The sequence below is a fragment of the Acanthopagrus latus genome, chromosome 20, assembly GCF_904848185.1.
Source record: "Acanthopagrus latus isolate v.2019 chromosome 20, fAcaLat1.1, whole genome shotgun sequence".
Taxonomy (NCBI): domain Eukaryota; kingdom Metazoa; phylum Chordata; class Actinopteri; order Spariformes; family Sparidae; genus Acanthopagrus; species Acanthopagrus latus.
This window is the reverse complement of record NC_051058.1, coordinates 865180-886002: the sequence shown is the minus strand read 5'-3', so window position 1 is coordinate 886002 and position 20823 is coordinate 865180. Positions and strand designations below refer to the sequence as shown.

The 20823-nt window shown below is 40.2% G+C and overlaps 2 protein-coding genes and 1 long non-coding RNA gene across 3 annotated transcripts; 2 read left to right on the top strand and 1 right to left on the bottom strand.

Moving 5' to 3' along the window:
* The first annotated feature begins 19 nt into the window (after positions 1 to 19).
* Positions 20 to 4468, top strand: trub1 (TruB pseudouridine (psi) synthase family member 1). The gene is made up of 8 exons (XM_037081121.1): positions 20 to 195; positions 279 to 377; positions 1377 to 1432; positions 1990 to 2071; positions 2191 to 2263; positions 3545 to 3684; positions 3814 to 3870; positions 3985 to 4468. The coding sequence occupies exons 1-8, from the start codon at positions 48 to 50 to the stop codon at positions 4149 to 4151; spliced, it is 822 nt and encodes a 273-aa protein (XP_036937016.1). The 5' UTR covers positions 20 to 47; the 3' UTR covers positions 4152 to 4468.
* Positions 4469 to 7124: 2656 nt separating this feature from the next.
* On the bottom strand, positions 7125 to 8307 carry LOC119009662. Its single transcript, XR_005071785.1, has 2 exons — positions 8231 to 8307; positions 7125 to 8036 (listed from the first exon to the last, which is right to left on the bottom strand). It is a non-coding gene; the product is annotated as an uncharacterized LOC119009662 (long non-coding RNA).
* A 2572-nt stretch (positions 8308 to 10879) lies between these two features.
* On the top strand, positions 10880 to 18140 carry hhex (hematopoietically expressed homeobox). The gene is made up of 4 exons (XM_037081118.1): positions 10880 to 11967; positions 15290 to 15468; positions 16856 to 16906; positions 17027 to 18140. Exons 1-4 carry the CDS (start codon positions 11439 to 11441, stop codon positions 17288 to 17290), a joined length of 1023 nt encoding a protein of 340 aa, XP_036937013.1. The 5' UTR covers positions 10880 to 11438; the 3' UTR covers positions 17291 to 18140.
* The last annotated feature ends 2683 nt before the right edge of the window (positions 18141 to 20823 follow it).

Below are 20823 nucleotides of genomic sequence, written 5' to 3'. Positions count from 1 at the left end.
AATACGTCAGTAGAAGAAGAGCACCGACCGAAGAGGCAGAAACAAGCATGGCAGGCAACATCAGCAACAGTGCGGGTCCTGTAGCCAGTTCTCTGTCTAAACTACAGTCTTTAAATGGATTGTTTGCGATTAATAAGAAACAAGGACCGACATCTGCAGACGTGTTAAATATGCTCAAAGAAGCTTTACTCAAAGGTAACACGACACGGGCCGGAACCAGAAGTCTGCTGTAAGTGTTTACAGCTAACAGTGAAATATTCGTGTCACTCATGTTTCAGAGGCTGGAGTGAAAAACCCAAACCCACGAAAGAGGAAGAAGCAGAGCCTGAAAATGGGCCACGGAGGGACGCTGGACAGCTCTGCCAGCGGGGTGTTAGGTAGGGAGCTGTCTCATTCCGTCCAGGTGCCGGTCCAAGTGCTGGTGCTGTCAGTCCTTCCTCAGCTGGTTGAAGTGGAGCAGATATGAAAGGAAAAGCTTTCTCCAGGGACAGAGTTGTGATTTACATTACACAGCTGGATGCATATCTGTGTACAGCTGGATGTGTGACAGGGTTAGACATGACAGCAAGGAAGGAAGTATGTCAGCGATGATCTTTTATTTAATCTAACTAGTAATGTATAGTTCTCCATTAATATAACAAAATAAAACGTAAAAATGTCATTTGTATTTAAATATTTTATTCAGTCATCATCAATCATCAACAAACAAATATTGATTACAATAAAATTAAATGAAATTATTGATTGAGTATGCGCTACAGGGCATCATTCCCCAACAAAAGAAAGCCCAATCTTAACACTTACATGTTTTAAAAGCCTGCAGCACCTCCAGCTAGAGAGAACTGAAGAAGTCTCTTGGATAAGAGGCGAGGCAACTCCAAAAAACTGAAATTTGTCCAGTTTACTACGATACAGCACTTAGAACAAAGACTGTTTATTTTTACTGGAAAAGTATTGAAGTTTCACATAATGAGTGAACACACTAAAACACAACATGTCTACAGTCGTGGTCACAAGTTTACATCCTCTTATAAAGAACATGTTCATCACATCAGTGTTGAGTTCCAGTGATTTCTACAGCTCTCATGTTTCTGTGATGAATGAGAGGAACACAAACTACTTCCTCACAAAAAAAACATTCATGAAGTTTGATTCAGTAATTCATTTATTAAAGGTCTTCTGAAAATGTGACCAAATCTGCTGGATCATAAATGGCATGGATGAAGTAATGAAACGAGTGAAACATTCCCAGAGGCACTGCTGTAGACTATCCAATGATCAGAATCAACAGTATGTTCTTCTGTTTGTGCAACATGTTTAAATTGTAGGGTGTAATGAACATCATAAGTGTCTGACATTGTTTCTGTGTCTTTCAGTTGTTGGTGTTGGGAATGGCACAAAAATGCTCAGTACAATGTTGGCTGGGTCTAAGGTGAGTTTGTTTGCACTTTATGTACAGTAATGGCAAAAGTCTGTTGATACACAACCAAGCTGTAGAAAGCTGTATCCAGCCTGACATTGTTCTGCTTAAATGATAATGTTTGAATTTCTTAAATGATTTCAGTTATTCATTTTCAAAATTTAATGTAATGTATAGTGGGAAACAAAAAGATCTCCAGTTGTTCATATTCTCTGTGACTGGCCTACAATAACTGCTACATTCTCATTCTGTGTTTGAACATCAGATGTATGTGAACTAAATTACTTGACTAAATAAACATATTATTGACATATTATATGATGAATTGTATGTGAGTATGTATGTATGTATGTATGTATGTATGTATGTATTTATGTGTGTGTATATATGTATATATGTATGTATACTGTATGTATGTATGTATATAGTTGTAAAGACTTTAGGTATAGTTCACTGTTGGCAGTGCATGCTTTGACCTGTTGCTCCTGTTGTAATTGAATCCTCAGTGCTAAGAATGAGCAGCATGAATATTTGCACATTTCAACAACTTACTGGTGTGTGTTTTTCAGAAATATGTTGCTGTGGGAGAACTGGGGAAGGCAACAGATACTCTTGATGCCTCTGGAAGTGTGATTCTGGAGAAAGACTTTGGTGAGTGTTGAAGTAAAAATGACATCATTTTATCTGAATAGCTCAGTCCAAAGTGTGGACTCTGTCTCTCGGCAAATTTTTTTTTGACAGGATGTTGTCTATGTGATTTTTGCCCACAGAACACATAACCAGATTAGACTTGGAGGAGAAGCTGAAAGCTTTCACTGGTGAAATCATGCAAGTTCCTCCACTGTGAGTAAAGCTTCCAATCTGAGATTGGAGAGCCCACCGTAGAAAGAAAGTAGCAGCATTTTGTATCTGTGTCCAGCAGCTGCGTGAATGGAAACAAGTCGGGAAATATTCTTGCAGATGTATTTTGATGATGAGCAGTTAAGTACCATTTTTTTCACGTCTCAGCTCCCAGACTTGGGACAAGGGAAAAATGGTAAAGTCCAGGCAAATAATGCAGACATTTGCATTTACATATGCAGCTCCATCTTAAAGGAAACATTTTACAGTGGTGCACATTTTTGGTAAGCAGAAATTGCTGCACAACTTTCATGCACAAGTCAGGCAGTTTTCTGAATTTACCAGACTGTTCCACTTGTTCTAATACTTGTCTATACCCTTATAGTCAAATCCCTAACCTGATGGTAGTTAGGATATAACTTGGACTAGTTTTAAAATGAATACACCCTCAGTATGTGGCTGGTCTTTCTTGGGATGCAGAGATCCCTGCAGCCTCTAGAGGTCCCAGTGATGGATGGATGGATGGATGGATGGATAGATAGATAGACTATATACAATAAGATGCTTAGCAGCTCCAAGAATAAGATTAAATGCCAAGCAAAGTGGAACTTAGTGGATTTTTAAGGTACATGATAAGAGAGATAAGGTGCAGTTTTAGTTACAGTGATCAAATTTAAATGATAGGTAATGTAAATTATGTGTTGTTGGCATTGCTGTGAGGCGTTGTACAGTCTAATGGCACCAGGTAGGAATGATTTCCTGTGCCGTTCTTTAAGGTAGCAGGGTTGAATGGGTTTGCTGCTGAAGCTGCTCTTAAGCTTGTCCGGAGTTTTGTAGAGGGGGTGAGTGACATTGTCCATGATCACCAGCAGTTTTGCCACCTCCTCCAGTCGACAACAGACCCTGCCTTTTTAATGAGTTTATTTAGTCTATTTGCATCCTTTGCTTTGATGCCTGCACCCCAGGACACCACAGCAAAAAAGATGGTGCTCGCTACAACAGACTCATAGAACATTTGGAGCATCTGGTCCCTCAAGGACCCGAGCCTCCTCGGGAAGTAAAGCCGGCTCAGGCCCTTGTAGACTGCCTTCGTGTTTATGGTCCACTCCAGTTTATTGTGTTGTGCATCTGTGACTTCCCCTTCTGGTGGCTCTTCATGTAGACAAACAGCGTGAAGTTCGAACATTACAGTGTATACTTAACAGTGCACATGATCTTTACAGTTAAAGAAAGACAGTCATCTTCAGTGTGGTGAGATTTACTGATGATCTCTTCTCACTTCAGCTACTCTGCACTGAAAAAAGATGGCCAGCGTCTGTCTGTCCTGCTGAAGCAAGGTCACCAGGTTGAGGCTAAACCAGCCCGACCAGTCAAAGTGTACAACCTAAGCCTGCAGGAGTTCAAACCTCCCCTCTTCACTCTTGGTAAGCACCTGTTGCTTAATGCACTATTTCTTCTTTTCTCTATGTAATACTGGCTTCTCAATGTCTGGTCTTTTTAGTAGCTATTTTGATTATCCTTATCCACAGTTAAAACTGTTTCATTTCAAACAGATATTGAATGTGGTGGTGGATTTTATGTCAGGAGCTTGGTGGATGACCTGGGAAAAGGTGAGATGAATTCATTCTTTTTCCTCATCAGCAAGTCAATAAACTGAACTAACCAATCAGAATCATACCTGCTGAAACTCAACCACGAGAGTAATCTGTTCCTTTGTTCTGCAGCTCTGTCGTCATGTGCTCACGTGAAGGAGTTGATCCGGACCAAGCAGGGGCAGTTCACTCTGGAAGAGCACGCCTTACATGAGGAGCAGTGGACACTGGAAAATATCCTGTGCTCTCTGCAGCCCTGCTCAGAGTCGGAGCAGAAACCAGCAGAGGCTGACACCTGAGGGACACTCTGAACACATCCCAAAGTGAAGGTGACGAGCTGGGGTTGCTCTGTCTCGTGACCAACCATGACACGCCTGACTTTGACTTTTGACTTTTCCAGTTAAGAGAATATTTTGTCGACTCTAGTGTAATATTTACTGGATATTTAGAGTTGTGCTGTCAAGCACAGTGTGACAAGTTGAGTAAAATGACAAAACCACTGTATAGTGGATTAGTGTAATAATTCTACGCTGGACTTATGATTTCTAGTCCACATTCCAGTGGTGTCTTTCTTGTCTTTGCCTCATCTGTTATTAAAGTTTTAATTTGTATATAATTGTGTATTTGTGAATGGCTACCACACAAGCATCTTCCCCAGTCTCTACCTTGCCTGTTCCTGTTCCACATTAGACCTGTACTACACAGCAGGATATGTGATAAGCCAGGAAACATCAGGGTTAACTCTGGGTTTTTCAGGTTTACAACACTGGTACATCACCCTAACTAACTTGCTCTGGAGCAGATTGTGTTCAAGGTTAGCCCTGCCTTCTGACCAATCAGTTCTCTCTAAATTTCATTTGTAGATAATCATGTGGAGGTTTGTGCCACGTCCTGTCTTCATTTAATTTTCTACCAGTTGGCCTCAGCAAATGCTTTTTTCCTCCCAGGGTCATCTTCGAACAGAGACAGACAGAAGCACTTAACTCCTGGTACTTGTTTGAAATCTTTTTGTCTTCCTTTGTAAAACATTCCTCTCTGCTTCCAGCCGACCTCTCCTTGTCGGTCAGGTGATGCAGTCAACCTGGGTTGACTTATCAAGTTGATAAGATGGGTGATGGAAAGATCCTGTGTTTGCTGAACCTTCTTCGTAGTTCAGGCCACTTGGTGATAGAAACATGAACTGATGTACTGCCTTAGGGAAGACTTCTTAACAATGCACACCTTAATTTAAACATTTTTGAGACGAGTCTAGCTTGTAACATACCTTAAGTGTATATTACATAAATGATAAAGGAAGTCATGCTCACTGGAGGATTAATGATTTGAGCTGCCAGATCAGATGTCACATTTTGTTATATTTTGTACAATTTATTTGCAATGATGAGAATCAGCATGTGCAGTAACTTCATTTATATTGTGATAGAACAGTCTGTTGATATTGGCTGGTATAAAGAGTATTATGGTATCATTGTATGAGACAATGGGCGGGCCACCTGCTGTGGTCATGCTATAAAGGAGAGATGTACATTGTTTGTGGGATTGCTGTTCTGTTTGCTCCAAGCATTGCTCTTAAAGACATTTTGTTTGAGACTCTGAGACTCTGATCTGATCTGAAAGTGTTACTGTAGCAGTGGTGTACATACTCCTTGTCTAATCTAATTTGCTCTGTACTTGCAAATTAAATAAACATTCAAGCGAAATTCATAACATTTGTTTTTTCTAAATACTTGGATTCCATGGTAACATTACTTACAGGCTGCTGGTGAAAGATTTAGCTCTTTGTTAGACATCACTGTTCCCTCCTGCCCGTCACAGGACTTGTGTACATCTTTAGTCAGTATAGCAGGTGGTAATGGTGCCACAGTGTGGTGGAGCTGCAGAACTGTTGGTTGGTAACAATGTGTATGGAAGATCATTGATGACGCAAGTCTAAAGTTGAAACTTGAGAAATGTAAGGATTAGTCAAGTCTTGAGTTACGATGAAGGCTGGGTGATGTGGTGACAATTTTAGGCTCTATCATGATACACAACATATAATGTATTTCTCAAAATAGTTAATAACTCCAGTGACTGGGGCAAAATTATATATTTCAACATTTGTGACCAAACCCCTTTATCTATTGTGACAGTACTGTAGGGATGAACAATCATCAATAATGTTCATGTAATGACTGTGAGGGTAAAGACAAGTATTACAACAAGTGCAACAGTCTGGTACAGTCAGAAAATCACAAGACTCAAAGTTGTGCTTCTCAAAAAACATGCACCACTGTTTAATGTTCCCCAAAATGTTGCTTTTTACCCATAAGGCCCCAATATGGGCAGTTCATGTAAGTGTGCTATTAGAATGCTTTCAGTTTAATTCTTATGTACTTATCAGAAATACACATAACAAAGTTATACTTTGAGCGGAGACAGAACTGTTCTGATCTCAGTGCTATGTAAAGGTAAAGTTGTATTATTAAGTATCCAGGTTGTATTACTGAAGGCCCTGTTATCAGCCCCCCCTTCATCCTCTTCTCTGCACTTCCTCAATGCAAAAACAGGACTTTTCTGGATGTTGTCCGGAGTTCATACGTAAAAGGGGCTTCACTGATCCAGTAAAAAGAATGCTGCTCTGACTGTCTCAGGTCCCACTGGTATGGTGAAATACATTTCAGACTGTGACACAACACCAGAGCGATCTCCATCGAGTGAATCCCCCATCCATTCATTCTTGTCTTGCCTTGATTTCTATTACTCTTCCAGTTACCTCCACTCTACTCCAGGGTTACCTGGGGATAGCGACCGGATAAAACAGTGCCTCTTCCTGTTTTGGTTCCTGTGCTGGAAATCATTCATATATTTGTGCTGGAAAAAATGATTGTGGTGGGCCAGCTGACTACAATGTTGAAAAAGCAAGCTTTATATATATATATATATATATATATATATATATATATATATATATATATATATATATATAGTTTGCACTGACAAGTACACAGAAAACTCCTAGTTTGTTTGGCTTGTACTTGCCCTTTAGTGAAGCTGTGTTGTGAAAAGTATAGCGACAGAGAGTTAATGACAGCTGCAGACAGTTTTCACACTGTGTTCATACGCTGTTTGTTGTTTTGAACTCGGACGTTGATTTGTGTTATCATTCTTGTGTTCTTATGTTTTCTTATGCATTTGAGCATTTGGATTTATAAGGGAAACACATGTTTACAAAAAAACTATGGCTAAATATTTATCAAGTAGTATACTTTAAAGTGAAAAAAGTATAATAAGGCTGTAAGTGTAAAGATGCTGTAGTAGTTTACTGAGGGTTCACTACACTGTGTTACATCCATGGCCCTGTCCCTGTGTCCTCTCTCTCTGTGGCCACTTCTTATAGTGTACTTAAATAAACTAGACGTGGATGAGACATAAACAGCTTTGAAAACTAACTGCATACACACAAGTCCACTTGAAGTACAGTTAACAATAGTTGCACTTCACAATAAAAGTTAGATGTGCTGTGCCCCCTGATGGTAGGTTTAGAGCCTAATTCCTCATGTTCACCTGCAGTACACTTAATAAACCGCTGTAGTACAATCCACAGTATGACTGCAGTACAAAACAGGATTTAGATGTAAACTAGCTGTGTACTCAAAGTATACTTACAGAAGATCACTGTTACTCTGCAGAATAACTGCAGTAGTACACTTGTAAGTATTCTACTAGTTAACTAGGTCTTAAACTAACTTCAGCTTAAGTTTCCAGGGTGTCCAGATATCGTCACGACACTTCATGCTGAAGCAGGTATGTGGACTGTGGAGCTGTCAACAGCACCACAGGTTTGTCCATGGCGCCAGCTGCCAGCAGCAGCACCAGCCCGCAGCTGATCAATCGTTTTCGGACAGGAGTCTGACGCCGCGCGGGGAGCAGGCCGGATCAATGAGCTGCAATCATTGTCTCAGTCCAAATATTAGCCGCTTGGAGATTTCTTTCAAGTCTTCAAGGCTGCTCACATCCCTGTTTGCTCTCCGAGTCCACTTTATCTAAATCGCAGCCGTTAGAAAGTTGGCAGTTAACGTCAGGCGCTTTAAAGTCGCATCAGAAAATCGAAGTAGCTGATGGCTGAAGCTGACAGCGTCATTAATGAAGTCAGCAGTGATGAAATAAACCAACAGATCCAGCCCGCAGAGCAGCAGCTCATCTGTCTGGGAAACACAGAAGTCCTCGTTACTGTTTAACACTTTGCGGAAACGCGTTTGAGCGGATCAACGTTCACTAAGTGTGCCATTAAACACATTTGCATGTGTAGTCTTTATCGTAAGTATATCACCTCAACCACACAGATAGGTGGATTTCACAGGAAAACTGCAAACATTCAAATGATGAGTTAATCACTCACATTCAGCTGCTCCGTTAGGGATGTGGATTGCAGTTGACTTGTAGTACATTGTTAAAGATAACACTCACTGCTGTTTGATTAGTCAAAGACGCCTTTAATTTACGTTGAGGCTGTGCGTAAAACCAGGACCTTAACAACGAATTTATGTGCAGTGGACGTGGAGTTCACTTAAGCTCCAGGGGGAGTTTGAAACTTGCTTCTGCTGACTGTAATATATAAATATAGATAGACTGTAGTCTGACTGTAATATACAGATCCACAGTCTGTGATATATAGATAGACTGTAGTCTGTGATATGTAGATGCGCTGTAGTCTGTGATATATAGATAAACTGTAGTCTGTGATATGTAGATGCGCTGTAGTCTGTGATATATAGATAAACTGTAGTCTGTGAGATGTAGATGCGCTGTAGTCTGACTGTAATATATAGATAGAGTGTAGTCTTACTGTGATATATAGAGACACTGTAGTCTGACTGTAATATATAGATACACTGTAGTCTGACTGTGATATATAGAGACACTGTAGTCTGACTGTAATATATAGATACACTGTAGTCTGACTGTGATATGTAGATGCACTGTAGTCTTACTGTGGTATATAGATGCACTGTAGTCTGACTGTAATATATAGATACACTGTAGTCTGACTGTGATATGTAGATGCACTGTAGTCTGACTGTGGTATATAGATGCACTGTAGTCTGACTGTAATATATAGATAGACTGTAGTCTGACTGTGATATGTCGATGCACTGTAGTCTGACTGTAATATTATAAATACACTGTAGTCTTACTGTGACATATAGATAGACTGTAGTCTGACTGTAATATATAGATCCACTGTAGTCTGTGATATATAGATAGACTGTAGTCTGACTGTGATATATAGATACACTGTAGTCTGACTGTAATATATAGATACACTGTAGTCTTACTGTGACATATAGATACACTGTAGTCTTACTGTGACATATAGATACACTGTAGACTGACTGTAATATATAGATACACTGTAGTCTGTGATATATAGATACACTGTAGTCTTACTGTGACATATAGATACACTGTAGTCTGACTGTCATATATAGATCCACTGTAGTCTGTGATATATAGATACACTGTAGTCTGACTGTAATATATTGATACACTGTAGTCTGACTGTGATATATAGATGCACTGTAGTCTGACTGTAATATATATATACACTGTAGTCTTCCTGTGATATATAGATAGACTGTAGTCTGACTGTAATATATTGATAGACTGTAGTCTGACTGTGATATATAGATGCACTGTAATCTGACTGTGATATATTGATAGACTGTAGTCTGACTGTGATATGTAGATGCACTATAGCCTGACTGTGGTATAAAGATGCACTGTAGTCTGACTGTAATATAGAGATACACTGTAGTCTGACTGTAATATATAGATACACTGTAGTCTGACTGTGACATATAGATACACTGTAGTCTGACTGTAATATATAGATCCACTGTAGTCTGTGATATATAGATAGACTGTAGTCTTACTGTACTATATAGATACACTGTAGTCTGACTGTAATATATAGATACACTGTAGTCTTACTGTGACATATAGATACACTATAGTCTGACTGTAATATATAGATCCACTGTAGTCTGTGATATATAGATAGACTGTAGTCTGACTGTGATATGTAGATGCACTGTAGTCTGACTGTGATATATAGATACACTGTAGTCTGACTGTGATATATAGATACACTGTAGTCTTACTGTGACATATAGATACACTATAGTCTTCCTGTGATATATAGATACACTGTAGTCTGACTGTAATATATTGATAGACTGTAGTCTGACTGTGATATATCGATGCACTGTAATCTGACTGTGATATATTGATAGACTGTAGTCTGACTGTGATTTGAAGGCATGTCTGATTAAACAAGAAGAAGTGTGTGTCAAAAAAGGGGAACTGCTGCTCAAGTAAAAGCTCATCATTATATATCAACCATAATAACCGTAACCATAATATTTGACTGATATATTTGTTTTGTCTGCAGTGTGGCATTGAGGGGCCACTTTACAGAAACACACACAAATATAACATTTAAATACTGCATGTTAGTGCACCTAATGCCACTGAAGGTGTAGTTAAAGGGGACAGCCACAAAACTCAACCACATAAACATTAAGAGGAGCTGACGTTCAGGTTTGAGCATGGATAGATTACAGAACAGGCAGAGGGCCAGGGGCCACAGGTGTCAGGGGACCCTTAGCAGGAGCCTCCAAACAAGGAGACTGTTAGCAGTGTTTTTAATTAAAAGTCAAATAATTAATTAAAAGTCAAAATAGAGATAAAGTCTTACTCATGTTTTTTGTTATTTTTATTTTTATTTTTTTAATTTGGACTCCTCACATTTGAAAGTCTGCTGATAGAGTCTGCTTCACACGTACAATGTATAGAGTCCACACAAAGATATGTAACAGAGGCAGAATATCATCAGCCATCAAATGTTAGCAGTTATTGTTTCTAACCACAGATGCATTCAGATGTGTTCGTGTCATACCACTGAAAGCCAGTATCTGCCAATAATATCAACTAGCCATATATCAGTTTAGCTCTAGTCTGAGTGACAGCAGATCAGCTGTGTTGTAAGACAACAGTAGATCTACACAGCTTCCCTTCATCATGATCCCAGGCTGGGAAGTTATGTACTGAAACTCCTCCTGCTCCAAAGTGTCTGATCAGTTACAGCAATCATTTTGCTTCTCGTGTTTTTAGTAGGTGAAATGTGCTGAGGACAAAGTAGAGGTGGTCTTTTTATTCTAAGGGAGAACCAGCCTACTATCAGGATCATTATATCAGTCCAACTATAGATTTTTCGGTTTGCTAGTTAGCAGCTGATTGGCTGTAGTGAACTGATTCTCCTGAAGTACTGCTATCTATTCTCCCCTGTCGTCTGATCACTGTGGAGCTCGATTGGAGCTGCGAGTAAGCCAATCAGAAACGACCGCTGGCCACCTGCAGGAAGTTGGCCGTCCACTTATCTCCTCCCTCCTCCGCCTGCTGCCAGATAACAGCACCAACAGTTGGATCAAGTACCAGCGAGTCCTCCACCGCAAACTGATGGACACCAAAACACTGTAACGGTCTCCCCCACAGCCCTGACAGACTCTCTTCAGTGTGTTCCGGGTACAGTCGGTAGATTCGAGTTGATGCTGAAGTTAGTAGATGTTTGGTGTTATGTAAAAGAGTTGTTCAGGGATACTATCGATAAAGAGGAAGGCTATAGAGAGACGCAGAAGGGCTGCAGCCTTCCGTTAACTCAGTTCCAGTGCGCAGCGACGGTTAAAGGCACCATGAGCGTCCCGCTTTACGCACCGACTCCCATCCAGCCGGCTCACCCGACACCCTTCTACATCGAGGACATTCTGGGGAGGACTACCACCGCCACCTCCTCTCCTTCTTCCTCCTCTTCCTCCTCCTCCTGCTCCACTCCGCTCATCCCTACACCGACTCTTCCGTCGCCCAACTCCTCTTTTACAAGTCTCATCTCACCGTACCGGACACCGATTTATGAACCCACGCCGATCCACCCGGCACTGTCTCACCACGCCGCAGCGGCGTTGACAGCGGCGACGTACGCCTCCGCTGGGACCTTCGCCGGCTCCATCTACCCCTACCACCAGCACCACCGCTCCATGGGGGAGTACGCACAGGCTCTGCTGAGGCACGACCCTCTCGGTGAGTTTGGCAAGTGTGCGTAAATTTCTTGGTACACACATATACGTAAAATATACATTTATAAATGTATATAAATGTAGAAATTATAACCCACAACTGTGTCTATGCTGTATTTCGGTGTGTGGACACTCTTTACACTGTTGGCCTCCGCTCACACATTCAGGCTTCGTAAAAAAAATAAATAAATAAATAAATAAATAAATAAATAAAATCTTTTCATTTGTCATGAATAATTTTGCTTCGCACATGTATATCATGGCTCGTGGTACATCGGATGATTTTGTCAGATTGAATGGATATTGTCCACTTCAGATAAAAACAAAAAACAAAACAAAACAAAAAATCCACCTTGCTTGGATGATGTAGCGATAGATCCCATTTTAGCCTTCACACGAAAACTTGCCAGTCTTCTCAAGCCTCGTTTCTGCGCCAACGAAACCATTTTTGCATAAGTATATCACGCTTGGTCATGCATGCATATCGAGCAGAAGACAGTCTGTTACATAAACACTCTGCAGGGTGAATTACAGCCTCTCCACGTTCATTCTTTAGCTCATCTCAGTTCCATAGAAAATTTTTTTCTGCCTGATGCCTGAACACGCACACATGAGTCACATTATTGTGTTATTGTGACAGACATGTTTGGGGCCACAATAGCAGCAGGCTTATCCATTCAGGCTGCTGGTGGTGCTGATAGGGGGTGGCGGGGAGGTGTGTGGCAACCTTGACTCTTTTTCCTGACTCCCATTGTTCTGAAACATCTGAGCATAGCTGCGCTCTAAATCACTTGTTATTTCACTACTCTCTCTCTCTCTCTCTCTCTCTCTCTCTCTCTCTCTCTCTCTCTCTCTCTCTCTCTGTTTGTGTGTATGTGTGTGTGTGTGTGTGTGTGTGTGTGTTCAGTTTTGTCAGGGTCCATCAATACGCACATCTGTTAATTTAACATGTCACTTTGATGCAGATGCGCTCATTTTAATTGTGGGTCAGGTCAGAACCGAGCCCACAGCCTGTGGCTGGGTGAGGAGCTGTGAGTGATGGTCCTCCTAAGTGTGCTGTGACTTTGTCTTGCGCTGAACAAGCCGGCCCTTTTTTTTCCGTTCATAGCGGAAGCCGTGGGCCTGTCGATAGGAGTAAATCTGGTTTCAGAAGCTGTTAAATGTTTTCCTGGCTCACCCCGGCCAGCCGCTTCCTCGGGAGCTCGCTGCACGCTGCTGATTATTTTATCGACATCCTCAATACAGACATATTCAGGAAACACTCGGCCTCTGATAGCCCGGGATCCGTTTTTCACATATTGTTGCACTTCCTCTGCCTGTCCAGGCGAGGATGTGGCTGACTTTCTTTATGGTCGGCGGCGAGAAGAAAATAAAGCAAACAGGGCAGCCCATCAAATCTAATGGGACTGCAGCAGGACAGATAGAGACGAGTTCAACGCAGAACAATAAGAGGAGGAAGGTGTCCGCTGAACACTGTGAAACACCATACAGCAAACACAAGATGAAAACGTCTATTAAAACTACTTATTAATTAACACAAACCTGACGTCATGAAGCTCTGCGGACATGATTGCATCAGAATATAGTTAAATCATGTCAAAGGTTCAATGCTGCTGTGACTGACCCTCGATCGCCACGAATAATACGTGACACATTAATAGTTTAAAGTTAGTTGACAGAAGCGTTTTCTGAAGCATGTATTGATCATGCGTGACTGTAAAGTTTCAACTGATGTTTATTATACTTCATAAATACTGTTTATTTCTTGTAGGCCTGTAAACATGATGTAGACGTCATTATAGAGTCGGTCCTGCTGTTAATAAACCTAAACAACTCTAATAATAAAGTGTGTCATTGTTTAACAGTGAAATAACTCTTAACCAAAGTTTAGGTAATTTATCATCAATTAATGGTACCTGTGTTTGTTTATTTAGTTAAACACAGATCACATTTCCTCTTTTCAAAAAAAAAAAAAAAGCATGTAAACAATAAAACAAAAATAATTTGCACAAATAAGAAGTGTGTTACTATTATTATTATTATTATTATTATTATTATTATTATTATTATTATTATTATTATTATTATTATTATTATCTTAGATAAATCGAGCACAGTTGCAAAGAGCTGTACAGTTAGAAAGAAAAGAGCACAGCTGTCGGTGTGTTTCAGCCTCTCTGAGCTCACTGATTTAGCTCAGACGATCATTAAACTCAACTTTATCCTGCTTCACGTTTCCTTTCATGTTTATTTCAAGAATCTATCACATGGGACGGGATTGGCAAACTTCCTCTAGAAAGCAGCGCGCAGCAGTGAGGAGCAACAGATTGATATTGTGTCAGTGTCTGTTGGTGGATGCCCTCGCCTATAATCACACCGCAAAGCAGGAAGCACATGAAGCGGATATTTGGCCATAGTTTTCACTCTGTCACGACCTTCCTTAAAGACAGCGTGCAGCAGGACCGTGTGTCGGCCGCTCTCCGCTCTATTGTTCGCTCCAGACCATTAAGACGACAGGAAACCAGCCGGGACCAAAACAGGCTGATTACACAGCTGGGCCCGGCCCGGCCCTGCAACACGGATTGCTCACAGCAGTAGTGGGATCACTGACTCCTATTGAAGCTTAAATAGCATTTTATTCTAACATGAAATAACTGAATATGGTGTCCAGTCATCCGCCTCCTGTTGTTATTCAGCCTGTTCAATATGCGCTGCTGCCGTTTATCGCTGAAACATCAGTAACACTTTATTTCAACAACCGACACTAATCAAAAAACAGTGATTGGTTCATGAAGCTTCTTTCAATATTTATTTCACTGTCAACAAACAATACAAAGCTTTATTTATAACGTATTTATTAAACAGCTGATCAAACGTTTTTAAACGTTTTAACTTCTATCTCTGTTCATGATTCTAGTATTTAGTTTTTATTATTCTGCTTTTAAAACGCTATAATAAATACATGTATTATTATTATTATTATTATTATTATTATTATTATTATTATTATTATTATTATTATTATTATTATTATTCGTAGTAGTGGTTAGTAGAATATCGCCAAATCCAAATACATTCTACCGATGAACTACACGTGTACTAAGTATTATAGACATCAGCGGCAGGTTCACAAGAAAAACACTGTAATAAACGGGTTCTAAAACTTCCATCGTTAATTGAAGGTGAAGTCATTTCTACTTAAAGTGTAATTAACGACACATTAATCGGTGTCATTTTAAGAACAGAGTGTCAGTCGTCTCTAAATACTGTGAATATTCTGAGACCGGATGTGGACTTGGACTGAAGTGTCTGTTCCGTCTCTAAAGGCAAGCCTCTGCTGTGGACCCCCTTCATCCAGCGGCCCTTACATAAAAGAAAGGGCGGCCAGGTTCGGTTCTCCAACGACCAGACCATCGAGCTGGAGAAGAAATTCGAGACGCAGAAATACCTCTCACCGCCTGAGAGGAAACGTCTGGCCAAGATGCTGCAGCTGAGCGAGAGACAGGTGAGCTCCCCGTGGTTCTACTGGGATGAGTCCAGTAGGACGGGGTTCCGTTGGGCCTTGTGTGAACAGTGGAGCCCGGTAAATTCTTGATTTTAACTCAAAATCAGAGAGCGAAAGATGTGATTTAGATGTTTGGAGTGATTCCTGGTGATCACACAGTGTGACACACATTTTTCAGGATCAATAAAGTTTAACATAAACTGTTTTGTTTAAAATGAAACGTAAACTACAGCGCGGGTTTCATTCTCACACTGTCCGGTTCATGTCCGAGTGCGGGCGGCGCATGCGTTGCAGGTGGTGCCTCCAACTGGCGCTCCGTCAAGTATGGTCACCATCACGTTTGACCACGACCGAGGGACAGTCAACAGATATATTCATCCAAACAAAAATAACATCATATTTACTGATTATCGATCAGATTAAAAGTATCGATCCCTCAGTGAGTGCGCTCAGACTATGAGTGGACAATTCAAAGATCCAGTGTGACAGTGACTGACCAATTAAATATTAAAGACGTGTTTCAGTCGAACTATTCTAATTATTGTAACAATGTAAACTCATCTGTGACGAATAGGCTCTCATCACAAGTATAATTATAATAACTACCACAAACACAGCATCGTCATATAATTCATCTACACACGGATTTGATCCATAATGACCCACATTCACAATTTGATACCAATGAATTTATTAGTTATTTGCCGGACCGAACCCTGTGTTGATTAAACCCAGTCAGCGTGTGACGAGCTGACGAGGCCTCAGTCCGTCACACAGCGTTTACCTATTATATATAATATTCAGTCATTGCTGCCGTTCCTCCAGCTGTGCCATGTGCTAAATAATAATAATTATAATAAAACAACAGCAATAATAATAATGGTAACAATGATAATAAAATAAAACAATAACAATGATACTGATAATAATGATAATAATAATAACAACAATAATAATGATACTACTACTACTACTACTAATAGTTATAGTAATAATAATGATAATAATAATAACAACAATAATAATTATAGTAATGATAATGATAATTATTATTATCATTATTATAATAGAAATACTACTACTACTACTAATAATAATAATAATGATAATAAAACAATAACAATGATACTAATAATAATGATAATAATAATAACAACAACAATAGTGATACTACTACTACTACTACTACTAATAATAATAATAGTTATAGTAATAATAATGATAATTATTATTATCATGATTATAATGGCAATAATAATAATAACAATACTACTACTACTACTACTACTACTACTACTACTACTACTAATAATAATAATAATAATGATAATAATAATAACAATAATGATAATAACATAATTCATTAACTGTTCGTTTTGTCTTTTAGGTCAAGACTTGGTTCCAGAACCGACGAGCGAAGTGGCGTAGACTGAAACAGGTGAGCTGTTTTATAAAATGCTTTCATTCTCAGTGAATATGTTAATTATTAACAAACGACAGACACATGTACATGTCTGTGTAGGGTTTTAATGTATAAACCTGTGTCTGTGTATGCCAGGAGAATCCTCAGGGAGGGAAAAGGGAGGTGGAGGACGACGGCTCCACCGGGAGAAGTAACAAGGGAGATGACATGACCGAACCTGCCGGGATCCACAGCCCGGAGCGCAGACACACAGTCTCTGCAGAGCTGTCGCAGACGGGCCGCTGCGTGCTCTCCATGTCCCCGCAGCCGCCACACACAGAGCTGGACTCCGACCTGTCAGATGACACGGACCAGGACCTGGACATAGAGGACGACTCCGAGTTCATGCTGAATCCCTAGTTCTGATCCACTCAGCCAGAAGGAGCCGCACTATGAAGATGACATAACTTCTGGGACTCTACAGCCCATTCATTCACCTTCACTGACTTCTGAAGACAGAGAGACAGACAGAGGGACAGACAGACAGGGGGACAATCAGACAATCAGACAAACAGGAGCACAGACAGACAGACAGACAGACAGACAGACAGACAGAAGGACAGACAGAGGGACAGACAGGATGGTCCAGTAGTTCCAGCTGTAATATTTACTGCAGGTATAAAATTGATCTGATAGTAGAATAATTGACCACGTTCAAAGTGTCCACAGTCATATCTCTGGTCATTGTCTCCTTTCTCTGATCAGTATCCACTGTCATGTCCCTGATCAGTGTCTCCTGTCTCTGATCAGTGTCTCCTGTACCTGATCAGTGTCTCCTGTCCCTGATCAGTGTCTCATGTCCCTAATTAGTGTCTCCTGTCCCTGATCAGTGTCTCATGTCTCTGGTCAATGTCTCCTGTCCCTGATCAGTGTCCCGTGTCCCTGATCAGTGTCTCATGTCCCTGATCAGTGTCTCATGTCCCTGATCAGTGTCTCCTGTCTCTGATCAGTGTCACCTGTCTCTGGTCAGTGTCTCATTTCTCCGGTCAGTGTCTCCTGTCCCTGATCAGTGTCTTGTGTCTCTGGTCAGTGTCTCCTGTCCTGTCCATCCAGGTGGATGATAAATGCTCTTAAGTCTGCGGCCGCTGCCTGAAAATGTGACATTCTATTAAATAATCAATGTAGCGCAAATTGTGTTTTGTTTGTTGGATCTATTAAAGTATTTTTGTGTTGTTTTGTAAGAATAAAATGTGTAACTTTCTGATGTAGAGGCTGACTGTGATGTATCATTTCAACCAAAGAACCAAAAAACCATAAAACCAGTGAGATAAACACATCAGAACCAAACTATATGTAGCCGGTCCGAACCTCAGGACACATTGGGGCTAAAATATTGATGTTGGTGCCAATAAAGTGAAACAGATTAATTTTATTTGCACTATTAATAAAGTCTAATTGTTCCTTTGTCATGTTATAAATTCATAAAACACTGAATGAACAAAGCTGTTTAGTTTGCTGACACAATATGAAGGTTGATGATAATAATTGAAAACATACAAACCACAAACTTAATTTTTTTATGGACAGTAGCACATCATTTCTGCAGTGTTTCATGTCAAACATGCAGCTTGTGATTTAATTCTACAGAACCATAAGTGACTCTTTCAGTCTGGCTGCAGTGATCCCACTGGTATCTGAGTTTCTGTCTCTCCACTGGTTACAATGGACGCTGATGACAATTCTGAAATTTTATTAACATTAACTTATTATCACACAGACGAGCCCTGACACACAGCCTCTGGTTTAAAGTCTGGACATCAGAGTGATGACGCATGCCTAAAGGTAGTCTTCAGTCAGGTCTATTTTTATTACATACATTATTCTTATCAACACAGTCTATTCATATGGTTATTGAGAACATTAAAATGATGCAAAAATGTGATCTTCATTAATTCGTTGGTTAATTTTCATTATGAAAGTAATTGCCCACTGTAACAAAGCGCTGCCAGGACACGCTGTGTTTTAGAACAATACAATGATAATACGAATATTTCTCACACACAGAAGCTACATTTTAAAAGTTTCCTGTCAAAGTATAATTGTACTGTCAAATGTTAATATTCACACACTCATTATAATGAAATCACTGAACTCTGTACAGTTTATTTATCCAAGGCATTATTTCACTCAAGTTTGATGAAATCAAGTTTAGAAGTTAAATGTGTTTTATTTAATATAAAAATAAAACAGTACATGTTGAGTTTAATAAAGCTGAGGCAACTAAAAGCTCTGTATTTACATCAAATTAATGAGTAAGAATTCAATCTGCAACATGTTTGAAAGACTTTTGACACTGTTGGATGAAACAGAACATGGGTCATTACCACTGAGGTGATCCATTCATTATGTCAGCATTCATTTATTTAAGTTGATCTGCTCACACAGATACCTGCCTCACTCAGTGTGTAACCTGAACAGAGTGATTGGTGGAGTTTCAACAGGAAGCCCAAAACACCCACATTGTGATTCACAGGCAACATTGTGTCCTAAAGAGACGCTTTAAAACTAATGTCTCTAATTTGTTTCAAATGTTGGTTTAATGGCCGACCCCACACATAACACCTGTTAATTCTGTTAACCACCTCAGGTCAGTTTTATTCATCTAACCCAAAGTCACAGTAACACTGTCTTCATAATGTGTGCAGTGCAAGACAGACTCAGTCCTTTGACTTTTCACTTGAGTGAGGAAAAACTCATATAAACCTTTGTAGAAGGGGTAAACTGAAAAAAACTCATGAAGCACTGCAGAGGATGTACAGACATACAACAGATGTCACATGTACAGAGATATATGTAACGAGTGCGTCCAGGAGGACGACTGAGCCGGCAGAGGCACACAACTCTCTGTCCACCGTGGTGACCTGTGAGAGGACAGGCCACAGTAAATACATCTGGATGTATACAGACTCTGATGAAAACTGACAGGTATAAGAAGGCTGTAAGACAGTGAGCATCCATCCACACTTCATAGACAGCAGGAGTGGCTCCGTGTGCTCTTCAGGAGGATCCTGAACCACAAACTGCTTTCAGATCTGTCAGTAAAACCACATGGAGCTTGTTGTCTGGAGGGTGAATGCTGGTCTAACCTGACCATCGCTTTTCAGTCTGCTGTTTCACAGTCTCATCACAGCCTCCTGAAGAATCAAAGGCAACCACAGATTAGCAAACAGTTATGCCCATGTCGATAGCTGTCCCATCACCACATTCAACTTCAAATAGCTTATCATTGAGCTCTCATGCAAACACTGTGAGTGGGAGTTTTTCAGTAAGTAGATTAGGTTAATGATTGAGTGAACCCTCAGAACGGCCGGGACAGCAGACAGATAGCAGAACACTGATTAATAGTCATACAATGTGGTCAGTGCTTTTTCATTCAAGTGATGTGTCTGGCTGTTGAGACTTGTTACTAAAGATGAAGACAGAACTCTTGTACTGGGCTGATTGGAAATTTTAATGTTTAAAGCTCATTGCTCTCGTGAACTTGTTTGAGGGACGTTACAGAGGTTCAACGGCCTCACACACAGAAGACTCTTCCAAAACCAACAGTATGCTCATTGATCTCAGCTTCTGTATTGTGTAATGCTTCACAAATTGTGCACAGTAAAGTCAACATTTGGAGGAATAGCACACACAGTTGGTGGGTGAAATGTTCAGCAGATAGCTGCTTGATTCCAAAGTGCCTGATTGATGTAGTCACTTCACACACACACACACACACACACACACACACACACACACACACACACACACACACACACACACACACACACACGCACACACACACACGTTCGTATGCTTTCATCAAATATTGGAGGATTCTTAAATCATAATTTGAGGCAATTCGTTTAATCATTATGCTGTTAGAGCAGTTGAGCTGGTGTTGGATGGACTTG

Bases quoted from the DNA above. Each gene is read 5' to 3' on its own strand.
- trub1 (XM_037081121.1), top strand. From the start codon at position 48: ATGGCAGGCAACATCAGCAACAGTGCGGGTCCTGTAGCCAGTTCTCTG. The intron at 378-1,376 runs GTAGGGAGCTGT...TGTGTCTTTCAG, and splicing joins CTCTGCCAGCGGGGTGTTAG to TTGTTGGTGTTGGGAATGGC. The intron at 2,072-2,190 runs GTGAGTGTTGAA...TTTTGCCCACAG, and splicing joins GATTCTGGAGAAAGACTTTG to AACACATAACCAGATTAGAC.
- hhex (XM_037081118.1), top strand. From the start codon at position 11,439: ATGCTGAAGTTAGTAGATGTTTGGTGTTATGTAAAAGAGTTGTTCAGG. The intron at 11,968-15,289 runs GTGAGTTTGGCA...CCGTCTCTAAAG, and splicing joins GCTGAGGCACGACCCTCTCG to GCAAGCCTCTGCTGTGGACC. The intron at 16,907-17,026 runs GTGAGCTGTTTT...TGTGTATGCCAG, and splicing joins AGTGGCGTAGACTGAAACAG to GAGAATCCTCAGGGAGGGAA.